The following is a 17766-nucleotide window of genomic DNA, read 5'->3' on the forward strand; positions in this document are numbered from 1 at the left end:
ATAGCCCTTCAACCAATCAGACCACAAGAGGCGTGATCAACGGGCATCGACCCATCTCTTCTCTATCCGTCATCGTGTTAAACCAGCCAATAGCGCGCCAGGTGGATAAGCCAGTCTGTGATTGGTTCCCACAAAAGTGTAACAGAAGCAGTAGAAATGAATGTACAGGTTTCCAGACTGAGCTCAATAGTTGATCACTTCAGCTTTTGGAATTCAAGCTTTAATCTATGCAAACCCTTTATTGTAATATGTTTTGGATTTTGCGTCCACTAATAAAGATTTAACTGTAGCTCCAGCTGTCACACACTCTGACCCGTTTCCTTCGCTTCTCACGCCGGGATCTTTCCTCTTTAAGGACACCTGTATGTTGTGTTCTCGTGAAATGCCTTTTCCATCTTGTATGTATTACAGTATTTTTTTATGTTTTCCCGCACTTTAGGCTTCTTTTGCACTTATTTTTTCCTTTTTAACTTTATTATAACTTTGCCAAAATGTCTGTTGTGAAAATAAAGTTTATGTTGAATATTCTGTGTCATTCTTTAATGGTTTTGCTGAACCATTCTAAAAATGTTTTTTCGAAACCGCAAGAATGAAAAGAAATCTTTGGTCATGTGATGAAAAACACAATGAAAACTCACATCCTGATGAACGTGTTTGTGGCTTCTCTTGATGATTAATCTGGATGTGAAGACATCATCTCAGTGAAGACATTCGGTTTCATCAGGAAGTGACCATGAAACCAGTTACACTAACTTACAGCAAAAGAAGATTTATTTGACATCATGACATCTGCTATTTACAAAAGTCACATAAAAGTAAAACACAGGGTTCCTTCACATTCGACACATCAATTAACTAATATTGAAGTATACTGCATTTTCTCTCTAGAAATTTTGGCTTAAGTTTTTATCTATTTCCAAGGAGGTAGCATCAGTGCAGGTTAATAAAAAAATAAAAAGACAGGAATTTAAATATAGCTCTATTGTCAAAGTAGTAATATTCATTAATAGTAATAGTAGTAATATTTAAAACTTTATAAAGCAAATTATCTAGCTTCAGCCAGATCGGGGGGAAAAAACGTAACTGGTGTGCAATGTCGTCAGACGTAGCTAAACTTTTTCCGTAAGTTGAATACGTAAAGCGATCTGGTGGAAAGCTAGATATTTTACTTAATAAAGTTTTAAATATGGATATTTTTCTTACACAAACGCATCGCTTCGCTTTCAGAAGGCCTTTATTAACCCCCGTGTGGAGCAGTTATATGATGGATAGATGCACCTTTATGGACTTCAAAAATGACCCAACAGTCACTGCCATTATAAAGCTTGGATTATCCGGGACATTTTTAATATATATATTTAATATTTAAGTCAGATTGTGTTCTTCTGAGAGAAGAATGTCATATACACCTAGGATGACTTGAGGGTGAGTAAATCATGGGCTAATATTCATTTTTGGGTGAACTAAGCCTTTAACATGTATATTTTACATTTTCTTTTTGTATTACATTTTTTTTTTGCTTTTATATTTTCTGTTTTTATTCTTATATTAAGTTTTAGTAATTTGATTTTATTTGATTTCAGTTTACTGTACTGTCTCTGGGATGTGTTTGTCTTTCAAACACATTCAAATGTAGCTACAAATTCACATAATTCCATATTTACCTTTTTTTCAGCTGTATATCTCGCTCTTTGTCCTAATTTATTGCCCTTCTCCTTTACTAGCATCCAAAGAGTGACAGCAGCTTGTAAAAAGAGATGTTTTCTGACTCTGTAGAGCTCAAATCATTAAATTAATAGACATTATGATCGCAGTAAAGAAAACCTGGCGTTTGTCAGAGGCGGTATTTTAACTTTCCAAGTAATTTTATTTTTCAAGTAGCTATATATACTTTATCAGTGTTCTTCTTTGGAAAACTTTTACTTCACAACCTTCTAAAACATAATATTGTACTTTTTACTGCACTGTTTCATATTGAATATCATTTAATACTTAATTACATAAAAAATTTAGTATTGTATACTTTTACTCAAGTAAAAGTAATTAACATTTTACTAAGTAAGAAAGTACTATATTTTTAATGTTATTAAGTATTCAAGGTAAAAAAACAACAACAACTTTTACTTGTGAAATGTAGTGCAGTGAAATGACATTATAAATTATGCTTTGGGATGTAATGAATTAAAAGTTTTCCAAAACACTGATAAAATATATACTTGAAAAATGTACTGGAGTAGAAATACTTAAGTATGGAGAATATTTAAGTACTGTCCGCCTCTGTTTGTTATTAACTTTAATATCAGCGAACAACAGTATTACAATGATGTAACAATGGGGGAAACGAAGCTTTTCAAAGATTCGAATCAATTGAACCGATTGCTTCGCAAAATGATTCACTGTTTCAAAGTGTTCGAAACGCCACACTCTGGCGACCCCTGCTGGTCAGAAGACCAAACATGCATAAAAACCTTATTGCAAATGTTTTATTGAAAGTAAAATCTTTAAAATCCAACAAACAAATCATCTAATAAGATGATTAGTTCAATTGCCTGTATACTATGTGTTCGTTTATCAATTTTCAGGGATTGTTTTGTTTGTTTGTTTGTGCCTTTCCACTGGACACGACATTCGGACATAGGCTATGTTGGAATTCGTCCACTAGTCGTGAACTTTCATTACTATCGGACACGGAAACATGGGAGAGAAGCTCATTCTCGCGGTCTCTTTACTATTAATGACACAATTTTTGAATCATAAGACGTCAATAGGAAAAATGAAGCGTTAGCGCGATTATGCTAATGTCAACTAGCATGGCCAGTAGTAGGCTGTGTGTATGCCTTACTTATTAATCAACTCAACGTAAAGTAAAGGATTACTCTTTCATTTTTCTGTAATTTAATTAGTCACTTCTGATGTAATTGCAATACATACTGTATATATATAGTGGTCTTCGCTATTTTTTTCAGGAGAGCCACACTGATAGGACAAATCACTAGGAGAGTCACTTTACCACAAAGTTTCAAAAGTTACATCCAGTCATAAATAGCATGTCTGCTTATCAGTCTGTTATCCCTGAGCATACAATATGCTATGCAATAAATACAAAAGGTAGATAGATAGTGGGTAGGCATAATATATTCATTTAAACAACCATGATGTATTGTTTTCTATTAAAATATTTCAAATCACATGATGTGTATAAATGATGTGTGAATATATATAATAATATGAATATATATATAAACATGTCTGCATTAAAGTAGAAATGAGTCTTTCGAATGGTATGAAATAAAAAGTACTTTTAAATATAACGTTTAGCCCCCGCCCCATTTTGCAGACGATTTGGGCTGATGCAATCTCTCTGTGCTCCGACCAAAGTGCCATATTGTGCAAGAACAGCCATGGACGGGGATTTTCCGCTGTCACGAGTAAGTAAAATATGTATTCTAGATATAACAAATTTGACTCTGTTGAACTAAATGTAACAAATAGGAAACACATTGCGTTGTTTAACAAATATACAATATATGATGACGTTTTAAAGTAACATTCATAACTCGAAATTTAGAATTTCCTAGTTGTTGGTAAAATTAGTTATGAATGTGGTTGCTTTATAAATAATGAAACATATTGTTGGCGTGGGCCATCAAGCCTTGGGCTGAGTCCGAAACCTGAGAAATGCTGCCTTCGGAGGACACATTTCAAGGAGGGAAGGAAGACACCACGTCCGAATCCAGCTTCACTTCCTGTCTCCAGAGATAGTCATCTGGTCGGTTTTTGAAGGCAGCATATTTGTATCCTTCGCTGCCTTTGATATCCCTCAATTCTGTGACAGTTGAGCTGGGGAGGGGGGGCGGCGTTTGTTTTAATTTTACCAACACTTTCTACTTCTGATGTCATTTCTAGCGAGAAATTACTAATGTAGTAATTCAATATTTGATTAGTACTCTCTCTATTTTGCTGTAGATCATTAAACGGTTACACTGCCTATAGAAATTCTAGTCTGAAAAGGTTGTGGGCGGGGCTAAATTCGGCTGGCAGTGCCGTGTGAGACAGGTTTAGGGTTAGACAGTGAGGTGGGTTTTTGTTTTGTTTTGTTTGTTAGTTAGTTTTTAGGAGTAACTGCTGTCAGCTCAGTTGGTGGCGGTGCTGGCTTGCCAATCGCCATTTTCATTAACTTGGGCTGATTTCCTGTACGTTACGCATCGTTAGCGTTTGCGGCCACACTAAAGTATCCTACTTCGTTTTAAAGCTTTTTATTGTATTTTTTACAAAAGATTATTTCCATAACTTGGCTGTTTATCGCTACAGGTAAGTGGGCAGTTATGTGTGGACATGGTTTAGAATAAGTTCCCCGGTATTAAACGGGCACCCGAGCTAAATGATAAAGACCGATCGATAAGTTCTGACGTTACCGGTGTTGTGCCATCGATCCGTCACCGTTAAATTCCAGTGTCTGTTTTCTGAAACCACAATCGCATTAAATTAGTTAGGCTCTTGTTTCATGCTTCAGAAACTCTGTTAACGCTGTCAGATGTGAGTAAACATGGAGTACATTTACACGTCCCTTGCCATTATATAGTGATTGGCAACCAGTGCAAGTTTATGATTAGAGGTTCCTTTAGTTAAAGGTATTTTTTTTATTTTTTTTAACAGACACATACAGACCAAAATAGTGCAGTAACAAACAATCTAATAATTCCAGAAGTGAAATAAAAATGTGTAAATGTATAGGTGTGTGTGTGTGTATGTGCATAAGCATTAATTATTTATTACCATCCTCATTACCATAACCACCACCACTCAGTTATGTAAATCTTCAGGTTGAGTTGAAGGGGTTTGGCTCTTCATCCAACAGGAAATGTCTGTCACATAAGCAGCGATAGAAACCGCTATCTCGTCAAGAAGTGCTGTACAACAAATCTTTACTGCATTTTGTAGGCACTATAGGCAGTAAAATAGTTCCTCGTAATATTGTATATTCTTGATTCTGCTCTGCTACTCCATTACACTGCTCCGTAAATAAGCTATGCTTATCAATGTCAAAATCTTTGAGATCAGATCTTAGGAAAGGAGGCAGGCTTTACTATTCACAGATTTAAAGCATTCCAGACTGACACTTCAGTTGATAAATATTAGACAACTGTTTTATGATAGAAATGTTAAACGACCATCAGTAATATGCAAAGTACTTAACTTTTTAGTCACATTTTGTGTTTTGACATTTAATTGAAGTATTCATGTATTTTGTAACTGAATGGACTGGGGATGATATTCGGCACTGGACAAATCCATCCCATGAGTTCCCTCGTGAATGTGTTTCTGGGATTAGGGCCTTAAATTGGAGTTGATAAATAAAACAAATAATGATAGATATTATCGAATACGCTGCAAACGCAGTTAACAAACTTAATGCTGCATTATTGTCACATAGAAATGCACATGACAGTAAAGCGTTGATTTTGAGCCAAGATGCCATAAAGTAAATGTACTACTATTAAAAGGGAAAGTTCACCCAAAAATGAAATTGATTTGAAATGTTTCTGTTTTAAAGTCCATAAAAGTGCATCTATCCATCATATAACTGCTCCACACTGCTCCAGGGGTTAATACAGGCCTTCTGAAGCAGTGTGTGTGTAAGAAAAATATCCATATTCAAAATTTTACTAACCGTAATCTAACTGCTAACTGTCATACGCGCTCCAGCATATGATGTAGGACAGTGGTTCTCAACCGGTGGGGCAGGATGGGAGGAAAAAAAACCTGGATTTTTTTTTTATTTTTTTATTTTTATCACTAAACTAAACTACTGTCATAAAAAGTTTTTTTTTATATATATATATATATACATAACTCCTGAATAAAAATTAAAATGTGTTTGGACTGATTTAACCCTCTTGGGGTCAAAAATGACCCAAACAGTTTTATAATTTAAAACAAAAAAATCGTAGCTTAATTGGAATGGTCCGAAACTTGGTGACTTTATTGGTACTTGGTATATGAACACACAAAAAAATTGGGGACAGGATTTGAAAAGTCTAAGTGGTTGTAAAAAAAAATAGTCACACTCAGGACCTTCGGGTCAAAAATGACCCCCATAGGAAATGAATGGAGAATTGGCAAGAATATGAAAATACAGTTTTTTTGTGCATACAATCTACAAATCAGCCAGAATGCAGAAAAAAGGACTCAACAGTGAAGATCTCTAAAACATCAAGAGTGCAAAACAGACAAAATAACACACACACACAAACACAATTAGCTTTTGGAATGGCACGCGTTCATTTGTGTGTGCGTGTGTTTTTGTGTGTATAAGTTTAAGATTAGTTAAAGGGTTAGTTCACCCAAAAATGAAATTTCTTCCATTAATGACTCACCCCAATGTTGTTCCACACCCGTAAGATCTCCGTTCATCCTCGGAACACAGTTGAAGATATTTTAGATTTAGTCCGAGGGCTTTCAGTCTTTTGAATGTAAGTGAATGCACACTTTGCTGTCCACGTCCAGAAAGATAATGAAAATATCATCAAAGTAGTCCATATGTGACATCATTTGGTTAGTTAGACTCTTCTGAAGCGTCGACAATACATTTTGGTCCAAAAATAACAAAAACTAAGACTTTATTAAGCATTGTCTTCTCTTACGAGCTGGTTTTTTTTATATTATATTTTTTATATTTTTTTTAAAATGGTGCGTAAGTGTGCATGTCCCGGATGCCCTAATCGGCAAAAAAGAACACGACGGCGTAAGACTGTGACTGACGTCACTGTGGCGCGTGAACGCGGATTCAAACCAAATTAGAAGAGAAGACAATGCTTAATAAAGTCTTAGTTTTTGTTATTTTTGGACCAAAATGTATTGTCGATGCTTCAAAAGAGTTTGAAGCATCGACGCTTTGATGATGTTTTCATTACCTTTCTGGACGTGGACAGCAAAGTGTGCATACACTTACATTCAAAAGACTGAAAGCCCTCGGACTAAATCTAAAATATCTTCAACTGTGTTCCGAGGATGAACGGAGATCTTACGGGTGTGGAACAACATTGGGGTGAGTCATTAATGGAAGAAATTTCATTTTTGGGTGAACTAACCCTTTAAAGAAGAGAAACCAACATATTTCTGCTTTTTCATTCAGTGAGTTGCCGAATTCAGACGAATGCCCTATTTTTACACAGCTTACACATACACACAGTGTTGTTAATGGTTTTTAACTGTTGGATTGATAAACTATGTGCATTCAAATAATGTAGAATGATAATGTATCTAGAATATTATATAAAATCATATTTCTCGCGGGATCTTAAAAAGTCTTAAATGTCTTAATTTCAAAAATCAAAATTTTAGGCCTTAAAAAGTCTTAAATTCACAGAAGTATTGAGTTCTAGGTGTTAAATAATTTTAAATGGGTCTTAATGTTCCTACGTCCATGTAACGCTACCTCTAATGCTCAAACATGTATCTTATATTGCAGCCAATCAGCTTTCGTGTTATTGGCGCGAGGCTATTTCGGATTGTACCACAGACGCATCAAACAGATTTTATGCTTCAGCTCTTCCAGTTTTTATCTTCCAGATAAATTCAGCTTTGATCACAGGAATAAATTACACTTTACTATATACTCACATAGAGAAAAACATTTTAAAAAATCGTACCGTTCTCAAACTTTTGACCGGTAGTGAGTTCGTGTACTAATCCTGGTGGGATTGAGCTATGAGGAAGTGCAAGTTTACTAATACTTTGTTCAATTTGAATAAATTAATTTGCTTTACAAGTCATTTTGTGATTCTACATTTCCTATTGTACTTTTTTTTTTATTGTGTTACATAGGTCTTACATTTAATTCAGAATGGTCTTAAAAGTCATAAATTTGCCATGGTGACCTGCATACCCTGATTATGGCACAGATGATGATACAAAATCAGCTTTGGACTGTAAGCCCCTGGTATACTCTTCAATGTCCGTGTCCGGACGAGTCTCGCGCGCAGTCGTGTCCATACAGCTTTCAAAGTATAGTCAACCGAGAATGAGTGTGGATGCTCGGGTTCGACACATGCAGTACAATTATCTTGACTCTTCTGCCTTTCTTACGCATCAAATCATAGTTTGGCCTCAACTTACGGCCTCAAATTTGACGCCCGCGAACCCTCCTGATGATAAACATTACGGCACACGAGTGCGGACGGCCGAGGTATACTTTGGGCTTTATGGCACTTCTACCTTACTGACGGGGCTGTGAGAACACGAGACACAAACTTGAGAAACTGAAGTAAATTATTTCTTTCTTTCTTTCCAAACAGTCACTCTGTACGTTGCTGGGTCGACGTTGGAGGCAACTGATGGAAAAGAAATTACCATCCCCTTCGAAACTGTTGAACTGGAGAGAGTCGATCAAGTGAATATCATTTTTCAAGGAGAAAACAAGAACAAGACTTTGCTTGCAAGATACTGTTCTGAGGTTTACACCAATCCCAGCTGTGTACCTTTGCAAACGGATGGGGTTTCACTGCAAGTTGAAGGAGCAAATGTCTACTTAAGTCTTCAAAATGTCAGCATCTCCAGAAACTCAGGCCTCTATACAGCACGAGCCTTCTTCAGAGAGAAGATGTCTGAGGTCCATGCTACGCTTGTCGTCATCAGTGAGTATATGCTACTATAATATGCCTATAATGTACCACAATCAGGAGGATTATGAGAGACAATATTAAATGGTCATAACTGTGCTCATAAAAGGATTAGTTCACTTTTAAATTAATGTTTGCTGATAGTTTCCTCACCCCCATGTCATCCAAGATGTCCATGACTTTCTTTCTGCAGTCGAACATAAATTAAGGTTTTTGATGAAAACATTCCAGGATTGTTCTCCATATAATGGACTTCAATGGGCTCCAAACGGTTCAAGGTCCAAATGACAGTTTCAGTGCAGCTTCAAAGGGCTTTAAACGACACCAGATGTAAATAATAATATTATTATAATAATATTTAGTAAAAATACAGCTCTTATAGGGCTGGGCCGATAAACGATATCATACCGAATCGCGATAAAATTCATGTTATAGATTACCCAATTGTGCAACAGAAATAAACGCGACAACAGCCAGTCAGAGCCAATCAGCGTGTGCAGCTTTCACGAGCACAATCAATAGTACATGAGTGGAAGCGGCGACGAACGTTAATTCAAAAGTGAAACTAACCTTGAGTCATCATCCAAAGATGACGAGTTTGTTGATAAAAGGTAGAACGAAATGTTACTCATTTGAACTGCGTCACACAGACCATTTATCCGCTCTAGTTAAAGGGTTAGTTCACCCAAAACTGTAAATTGTGTCATTAATGACTGAGCCTCATGTGGTTGGACACCCGTCAGACCTCCGTTCATCTTCAGACACAAATGAAGATATTTTAGTGTAAATCTGATGCTCTGAAAGGCCTCCATTGGCTCAACTTTACACTCTCAAGACCCTTAAAAGACACTAAAGACTAAAGTTACAAAGTCCATCTCACTACAGCGGCTCTACAATAACTTTATGAAGACGAGAATAGTTTCTGTGCGCAAAAAAACCCTAAATAACGACTTATATAGTGATGACGATTTCAAAACACGGCCTCATGAAGCTTCGAAGTGTTGTGAATCAGTGAGTCGATTCAGCGGTTCAGAGCGTTATGAATCAGTGAGTGAGTGAGTGATCAATATCATCTATTAGAAAAAAATGTCTATTAAGAAATTTATTTTGTTAAAGAAAAATGAATGGAAAAGTGCAAGGAATTCAAAAACATGAAGTATGTCATATGACAATAATGAGTAGTTAACAGTCTGGTTTCTACAACCTTCACTTAGGAGCAAAAATCTGCCTTTAAATTTGAAAGAAAGAAATATTTGACATTTATCGTGATAATTATCGATATCGACTGATATGAAAAGATTTTATCGAGATCACTTTTTGGCCATAAGCTCTTATTAGTTTTTAAAAGTGTACTAATTACTATTTAATCAAATGTCAAGGAAGAAAAAAATAGTTTTGTGGCATAAGGTGAAGTGAGAGCTGGGGCGGGGAGAGTATCGCGTTTTTTTCGGTTCGGTTTGAATATCGTTATACCCCTATTACATTCGTCCCAAATCTGTTACAGCTGAAATAAAGTCTATGCTTTTTACTGAGAAATATAATAATATAGATCACCATTTCCCCTTCTCGTTGTGCTGTTTTTCCAAACACCAAACTTCAAATAAAGACGCCAGTTCTTGAAGTGAACAAAAATCAGAGAGAAAATATGTAGATTGATATTTAGAATTATTTTGGGAGGGGCTAATAAATATTTTAGGGTGGTTAAACTAAAGCCCTCTATCGCCGGCCCTGGTATTTAGTGATTGTGTTTATCGGGTCGGTTATCTGTGCATCCTCTAAAAAAGACTTGGAAAAAGGAGAAAAAAATACTGCTTGCCTTGCACTATTTATTTCTTGGATCATTTGCAGTTGAATGATCCGTTCAAACAGAAACAAAAGCTTGTCTGATAATTTGGCAGATGTAACGTTTGCTAAAGTAGGAACGGTCACTAATGTTTTAAGGTGATAGTGAAGGATTGTTTCATTTGCAGTTTATAATCCTCTGTTCCTGTTTTTTCTTACAGAAGCATCATTTTCCACCACTGAAGTGCCAACACACAGCTCTCCCCAAAATCCTCCCAGCCCCAATCAGCTCCAAGGGCTCTATGCATTCATTCCTATAGTGGGGGTCATCTTGGGGGCCGTTCTCTGCTGGAACCACAGGAGGGCAAGTATTACATTTATTCTTTGTAATTTTGACTATAAATAATTAAAACGATCGTAAAAGGTCTTGGAGAACTGATTTAGAGCCACTGATAACTGATCAGATCTCCGGGGTCAAAGCGTTTGAGTCAGTCACGCCGTTATTCTCCTGGTTATTATTCCTGCACGCTTTTCACCACTGTTTCCATCAGTGTTAATTTTGACAGCATATTTTGATTTAGTTTTAGTCATAGTCTTTTGACTTAAATGCCAAATTAGTTTTAGTCTCCTAAAATCTAATGAGTTTAGTTAAATTGTAATACATTAAGCATTTAAGCATTACATAACCGACTGTCACTTGAACTGACATTTTGACATTTTGTTTTTGACATTAAAAATACACGAAAGAGGTCAATTCACTTTGTTTTGTTTTTAAAAACATATAGTTTTTATAACTTTGTATTTCTGTCTTAGTTAGTATATCATGTTAAGCTAAAGCTTCAAATAAGTTTGTTTATTTATTTTTTTATTTCAGTTAACATTTATTTAATTTCAAGTAACAAATATTTTTTTAAATAATAAATATGCATTGTAACAACCGTCTAAAACATATTACTATATAAACATCGTAAAGTAAACATTGTCATTTATTCATCAGTATTAGTTCATAAACATTGCGTGTCATAAATGTGTGTTATTCATGGATTGTGAGCCGCTCTGGAGCTGGATTGCGGATGCGTGAGCCGTGTTTTCCAGAGGTTAGATCAGTTCAGATCAAATGTGCTCATCTGTGACTCAGGACATCAGTTCTGACCCCATCTCTTCCCTCACTAACATTTTCGTCTCGTTTTTATTTGTTGACGAAAATGACAGTTGATTTTCGTCATAGTTTTTGTCATCCAACACTAGTTTTTATTTAGTTATCGTCTCGTTTTCGTCAGTGAAAAAAGGTCGTAATTTAGGGATGCACCGAATCCAGATTTTTGGGGTTCGGCCGAATACCGAATCCACTGGTTAAGATTCGGCCGAATCCGAAACCGAATACCGAATCCTACTCCCGTCCGCAGTCCATTATCACAGTAAACACATTAATGAAGTTAACAACGTCCACAGCAGTGTAGGGATGCTATTGACCAGTTTTGGTCAAGTTTACTAAAGGAAACATTGTCGTGTATGTTCTTCTCGCCGCTATTTCATGATGGTTTATAGAAAAATTACCCCGAGTCGTCCTCTGTCCTTTCAAAGAACAACCCAACGGAGAGCGCAGGAGGCGCGCGCTATTGTGCCGACATCAAGATGGAGCGCCACCATCGTGATGCCAAGCCCCCGTTGCGAGTCTGCGACACACACTAATCCACTTCTATAGTATTAGTTAAACTAAAAACTTAGCAGGAATTGCTCTGTAAATTAAATTGAGAATGTAACTAATGCATATGCGATTTTAAATACTGTAGTCTATGCCAGATAGCCTATATAGCCTACATTTTGAAATCATTTGAGGCTGAAACATCCATAAGCATGCGTGTTTATTTTAGCACTTCCGTCAGTGAAACAACACAGCCTATAAAACAAAAACGATTTTCAGTAAATAATGGTAACCTCAAGAATATATGAAAATTAAATATTAGTTAGAAAAATATTTGATTCATACTATTTCCCTGCAAAGATGCGTCATATAGCCTACCGCTCTGCGCTTTGAGAGGAATGTGGGACACAAGCCTACACCTTCTCGAATATCTTCATCTTCATGTGTTCTACTGATGTTGCAAAGCAACACTTGCTGTAAAAGGTCTGAAGAGCGGATTTTATCTTCCACAGGGTCAAGACATTTAGGCAATGTGATTATTCACTGCCAGAGAAAACGAAACTAAAATCACCGGCGTTTGTGTGAAATGCGCTATTCAAATAAACCAAACTTGACGCGCCTTAACAAGTTTAATAACAAGAACAAACTGTGTTAAATAACATTTGAAGTAAAAAGGTATTCGTCCTACAGTGTTTTTTATACTTTCCCACAGTAAAGGATGTGAATAGTTATAATATACTTAATTATAAGCAAACGAAAGGAACAAACGTTTATAATCCCCTGCGAATGGTTGCGACGCGAGTGAAGAGTTGGGAAAAGCAACGAGATGTCCATGTCCATTGGGATAAAATGGACTAGGCCTATTGTTAAAATTCACGGAAAATCGAGTGACCAGATCCAGATCGAAAACAGAATGAAAAAGTGCTCTCTGACCATTATTTCCTTTCTAGGCTAAACAAAGCTTTGTGCTTCACTCCTGTGGTTATATTCACGTGAAACAGCATTCACATACAAAACACTGGGTTAGTAAAATAACGAAGTAATTTTTTTTTTAAAGTAGAAAATAGTATTTATGTAAAGAGATATAGCCTATTAAAATAAAAAGAGCTCAACTCTTAAGTGGAAGGAACCTATTTTTCCCCCTCACGTGCAACCTAGCGGATGAATCATTATTTGGGTTAATAAAAATAACGAAATTATGGTTTTAAGAGAATAGTATGCTATATATGTAAAGATATATAGTATATTATCTACCTATTTACCTAATTCCGGCTCTTCAAAGCTAACGGATTCAGTGTATTTTCGTTTTGTCATCTTAATTTGGTAATTATTTAAGTAGCCTATATATATTTTATTAATTTTATTTATATTTTATCTGATCTATAGGCTGTTTGCACGGTAAAATAAAATACTTTTTGGCTGCTGTCTGTAGATTCCTTCATGCACAAATCGTATTCTCTCGGATGTTTCATATGCAAATGTTTTAACAGCGGCTGTTGTTTAGGGTCCTTGTCATCACGAGACAAATCGGCATTGCAAATTGAACGTAGCTCAACTTGAATCGCCTTCTTTTGACTTAAAGTATACTGCCACGTTTTCTGTTCATGAGTTGCATTTTCACTTTCAACAGCGGCGTCATTAAGTTCGACCAGCGGGGCGCGCATAGTGCAAGCCTAGGGTTCGGGTTCGGTGGAAATAAATTCTGAGGTTCGGCAGAAACCGAACCCAGTCAAAAAGCCCAATATTCGGCCGAATCCGAACCCGAACCCTGGATTCGGTGCATCCCTATAATTAACACTGGTTTCCATTGCAACTGTGTAAACGGCACCCTTTTATTTGGTTTACGTGATGTTTTGTATTTGTGTTTTTGTGTAGGCCGCCAAAAACAAGAGTCAGCAGATGATGCTGAAGAAGTCAGAGAAAGCCCTGCTGTCCTCAGGTATGAAGCGTTTCAGGTCATTTGAGGCATTGTCCATTTGAGGATATTTCACTTTGCCATGTTGTGCCTGACTAAGCTCAGTTTTCTGCTTCTTTACAGATCCAGTGTCTCCAAAAGAAAGAAATGGAAACTGTTGCAGTGAATGTGTAGCCATCACCATGAACGACTGTGGAGAAAATCCTGAAGCTCTTCCCGCATCTTAAAACACTTTAGCACTTTAGCATTGTCATATCCAATCATATTTAGTAAGCGTAAACTGCAAAGAATCACATGAAAAACAATTTATACAAATCCGTTTTAGGATACATTCATATGTTGTACTATTTCAATTTAATCTCTGAAAATCTGTTTGTCTGGCAACAACGTCGGACATGTTTTATGGTGCGTTCACACCGGACACGAATGACGCGATTTGCGCGAGTGATTTACATGTTACAAGAAGGAGACATTCTGACATTCTGAGGTGCGGTTCGCGCGAATGAGGCGGCGCCAATGACGCAAATCGCCCGAGTTGAAAAATCGGAACTTTGTCGGATATTCGCGCCGCGTTAACCAATCAGGAGCTTGCTCTAGTAGTGACAACAATGAGGAGAAAATCATATGGTTTATATTAATCATATATTAATTTCTGGTTCAGACAAGTGTGTATGTGTGTCTCTTTCTGTTAAATGCAAGTTTATGTATGATCAATAATACAAAAGTATAAGTAAAAGGTATAATAAGCTATACATGAAATAAAGCAAACAATTCAGTCAAACATTCAAAGTCAGCGCTAGTCTGCTACAACGCTAACGTAAAGTTAAATATCCTAAAAATAAAAAAGTAATGAAACTTCACTTTGTCCTCAGTCTAAACGATTTGCCAGGGAACAAATTATAGATCCATGAGAGCAAAGATCGGGCGTTACAAGACGAATTATATCTGGAGCCGCCACAGAGACATCAGAGCCAGCGGCAGAAGAACTGGCTGAGGAAAGGCTGATCTCACCGGGTTAATGAGCGCCGCTGATCCACTGGAGCTCACACACACACACACACACACACCAGATCACATGTTCAAATAGACACTATCTTTTAGCCTGGATGCCAGCCGAACTTAGCCCCGCCCACAACATTTTTACTCAGGCAGTTCGGTCTGGACTTGATCCATAGAGAAGTAATTATGCCCGAACAGAAGCTGTTCGGACCAATGAAATCATCAGGGCGGGCTTTAGACGATGATGGACAGATGATAAACAGTAACGTCATCATCACGTCATCAAAGGCTCTTGGGTTGAGTTTGTTCTAATCCTAAACGGAGAACTTGTTCGTATATGCGTTCACCTTTACAATTTCTCTCAGAAATGATGATCGTGTTGGTCAGTACTCAGTACTCTACTTAAGACAATCTGTATTGCAAACATCTTCATGGTGTTTTTGCTTAGACATACCAATGAAAGAGACAGAAACTTATATTAGTGTTGTTAAAAGTACCAGTACTTTAATTTCTCTTCTTCTGTTACCGTTAATGTGTTTCTTTGATTGTCATTGTATTGCTCACTTTCCTTTAGATTTTCTGTCTTATTTATGTAAAGTTATGTAAATTGATTGTACAATGTGCTTGAAGTACTTTGGTTCTGTCCTGGAAAACAGCCTTGTTTCTGAAAAGGTACTTTATCTGTACCATTTTGTTTTATAAAGTTTATTTTTATTTCTAATTACCTTTTTTTTTGTAAGGCAATAAAGATATTTGATACGCGAGATCTTTGATTGTAGTGCTTGAAAGTCCTGGAATTTAATTTTACAGTATGTGTACGAACCCTGATTATATGAATATCAGTATCCAAATGAACAACGGTACCTTTTTAAACACAAGTGTCAGATTGTAGAGTCAGACCGGCTGTAGCTAGAGATTTCCACAATGTGTGCAAATATTAATAAATCAGTCAATGTGTTCATGCTGTTATTTAGCTAGTTATTTCTGTCTATAAAGTTTTAAATATGGATATTTTTCTTACACAAATGCGCCGCTTCGCTACAGAAGGCCTTTATTAACCTCCGGAGCAGTGTGGAGCAGTTATATGATGGATAGATGCACTTTTATGATGGATAGATGCACTTTTATGATGGATAGATGCACTTTTATGATGGATAGATGCACTTTTATGATGGACAGATGCACTTTTATGATGGACAGATGCACTTTTATGATGGATAGATGCACTTTTATGATGGATAGATGCACTTTTATGATGGATAGATGCACTTTTATGATGGACAGATGCACTTTTATGATGGACAGATGCACTTTTATGATGGATAGATGCACTTTTATGATGGACAGATGCACTTTTATGATGGATTGATGCACTTTTATGATGGACAGATGCACTTTTATGATGGATGGATGCACTTTTATGATGGATAGATGCACTTTTATGATGGACAGATGCACTTTTATGATGGACAGATGCACTTTTATGATGGACAGATGCACTTTTATGATGGATAGATGCACTTTTATGATGGACAGATGCACTTTTATGATGGACAGATGCACTTTTATGGACTTCAAAAACAGAGCAACAATTCACTGCCATTATAAAGCTTGGATTAGCCTGGACTTTTTTAATATAACTGATTGTGTTCGTCTGAAAGAATAATGTCATACACTAGGATGACTTGAGGGTGAGGAAATTATGGGGTCATTTTCATTTTTGGATGAACTATCCCTTTAACATGAGCTCAATGAGATTCTGCTCATTCTGGAGTCTGTGGCCAGTTTAAGTCACTTGATCAAACTCACGTGATTTCAGTAAACGAGGCTTCGTTACCTCATAACTATTGTATACATTTGCACATATTTTTAATAGAAAGTGTGATTAAAATGAGTAGTAGTAGTTATAGTCTCTTTCTGGCCTGTTTATCTGAGCAATCCATGGATCTCCTTCAGTTCCACTAATGCTCACAAATCTGTTTTTTATAACAGTAAAAACTATTTTCATGTAGTCGCGATGTTATCTCGTGTCATGTTTATCAAAATTAAACTTGAACGTTATTCTTTAAGCAGTGCATGAAGTATTGAATGAAAATGTCTCTGAAACGTCTGTGTATTTGACAACTAGGCTATTGCATTTATTTCACTTCAGCTGTGATAAAGTATACAAACAGCTTGGTTTAAACAACAATTATGTATTTCTCTATTAAATGTTCGAAATCACATGATGTGTACATTTCGTGTGAAATGAATAATTCCCAAACTCTCTAACAAGTGCGGTCTCTCTTTGGGTTATGATCACACTCGCCTCGCACTTGTAAAACCTGCTTTGCCAGTCTTACCGTGTTCTGTGCATAGACTGTAACAAATGTTCTGTGTTTCCTCCGCCTCAGCCACGCCTCGTTCACACAGTGACATCCCTCGTGTTCTGCGTTTTCTCCGCCTCCGGATACTTGGGCGATCGACACGCAGCGAACGAATCAGATGACTGTATGAAAGACAACCGACCAATCAGAGTAGGCGCGTATAGCAGTAGTTTATTTATCCTCCTCCGCTCCTCCTCTTTTCTGAAATCCAGAACAGGTCCTTTTCATTCAGCGATTCCTGCATTACCTCTCGGTTGTTTCAAATGTCACTATAGTTGATCTAAAACTTGTATTCTTTTGAAGATGATCTCCGTCGGGCTCCTTATCGCTACAGGTAGGTGTGCAGTTCTGTGTCTGTAGAGGGAATGCAGGACCCGAAACCCGGAATATTAAACAACGGGGCTAAATCTTTAAAGACCCGTTAATTGTATCGATAAA

General features: G+C 36.7%; 1 protein-coding gene across 1 annotated transcript; it reads left to right on the plus strand.

Moving 5' to 3' along the window:
• Positions 1-1804: 1804 nt before the first annotated feature.
• Positions 1805-15725, plus strand: LOC307117998 (uncharacterized protein; the record flags this gene model as incomplete). Its single annotated transcript, XM_079803291.1, has 6 exons — positions 1805-1843; positions 3338-3428; positions 8298-8636; positions 10625-10767; positions 13924-13987; positions 14087-15725. 6 exons carry the CDS (start codon positions 1805-1807, stop codon positions 14188-14190), a joined length of 780 nt encoding a protein of 259 aa, XP_079659417.1. The 3' UTR covers positions 14191-15725.
• Positions 15726-17766: the final 2041 nt, after the last annotated feature.

This window comes from Gobio gobio, assembly GCF_949357685.1.
Source record: "Gobio gobio genome assembly, chromosome: 21".
Taxonomy (NCBI): Eukaryota; Metazoa; Chordata; class Actinopteri; order Cypriniformes; family Gobionidae; genus Gobio; species Gobio gobio.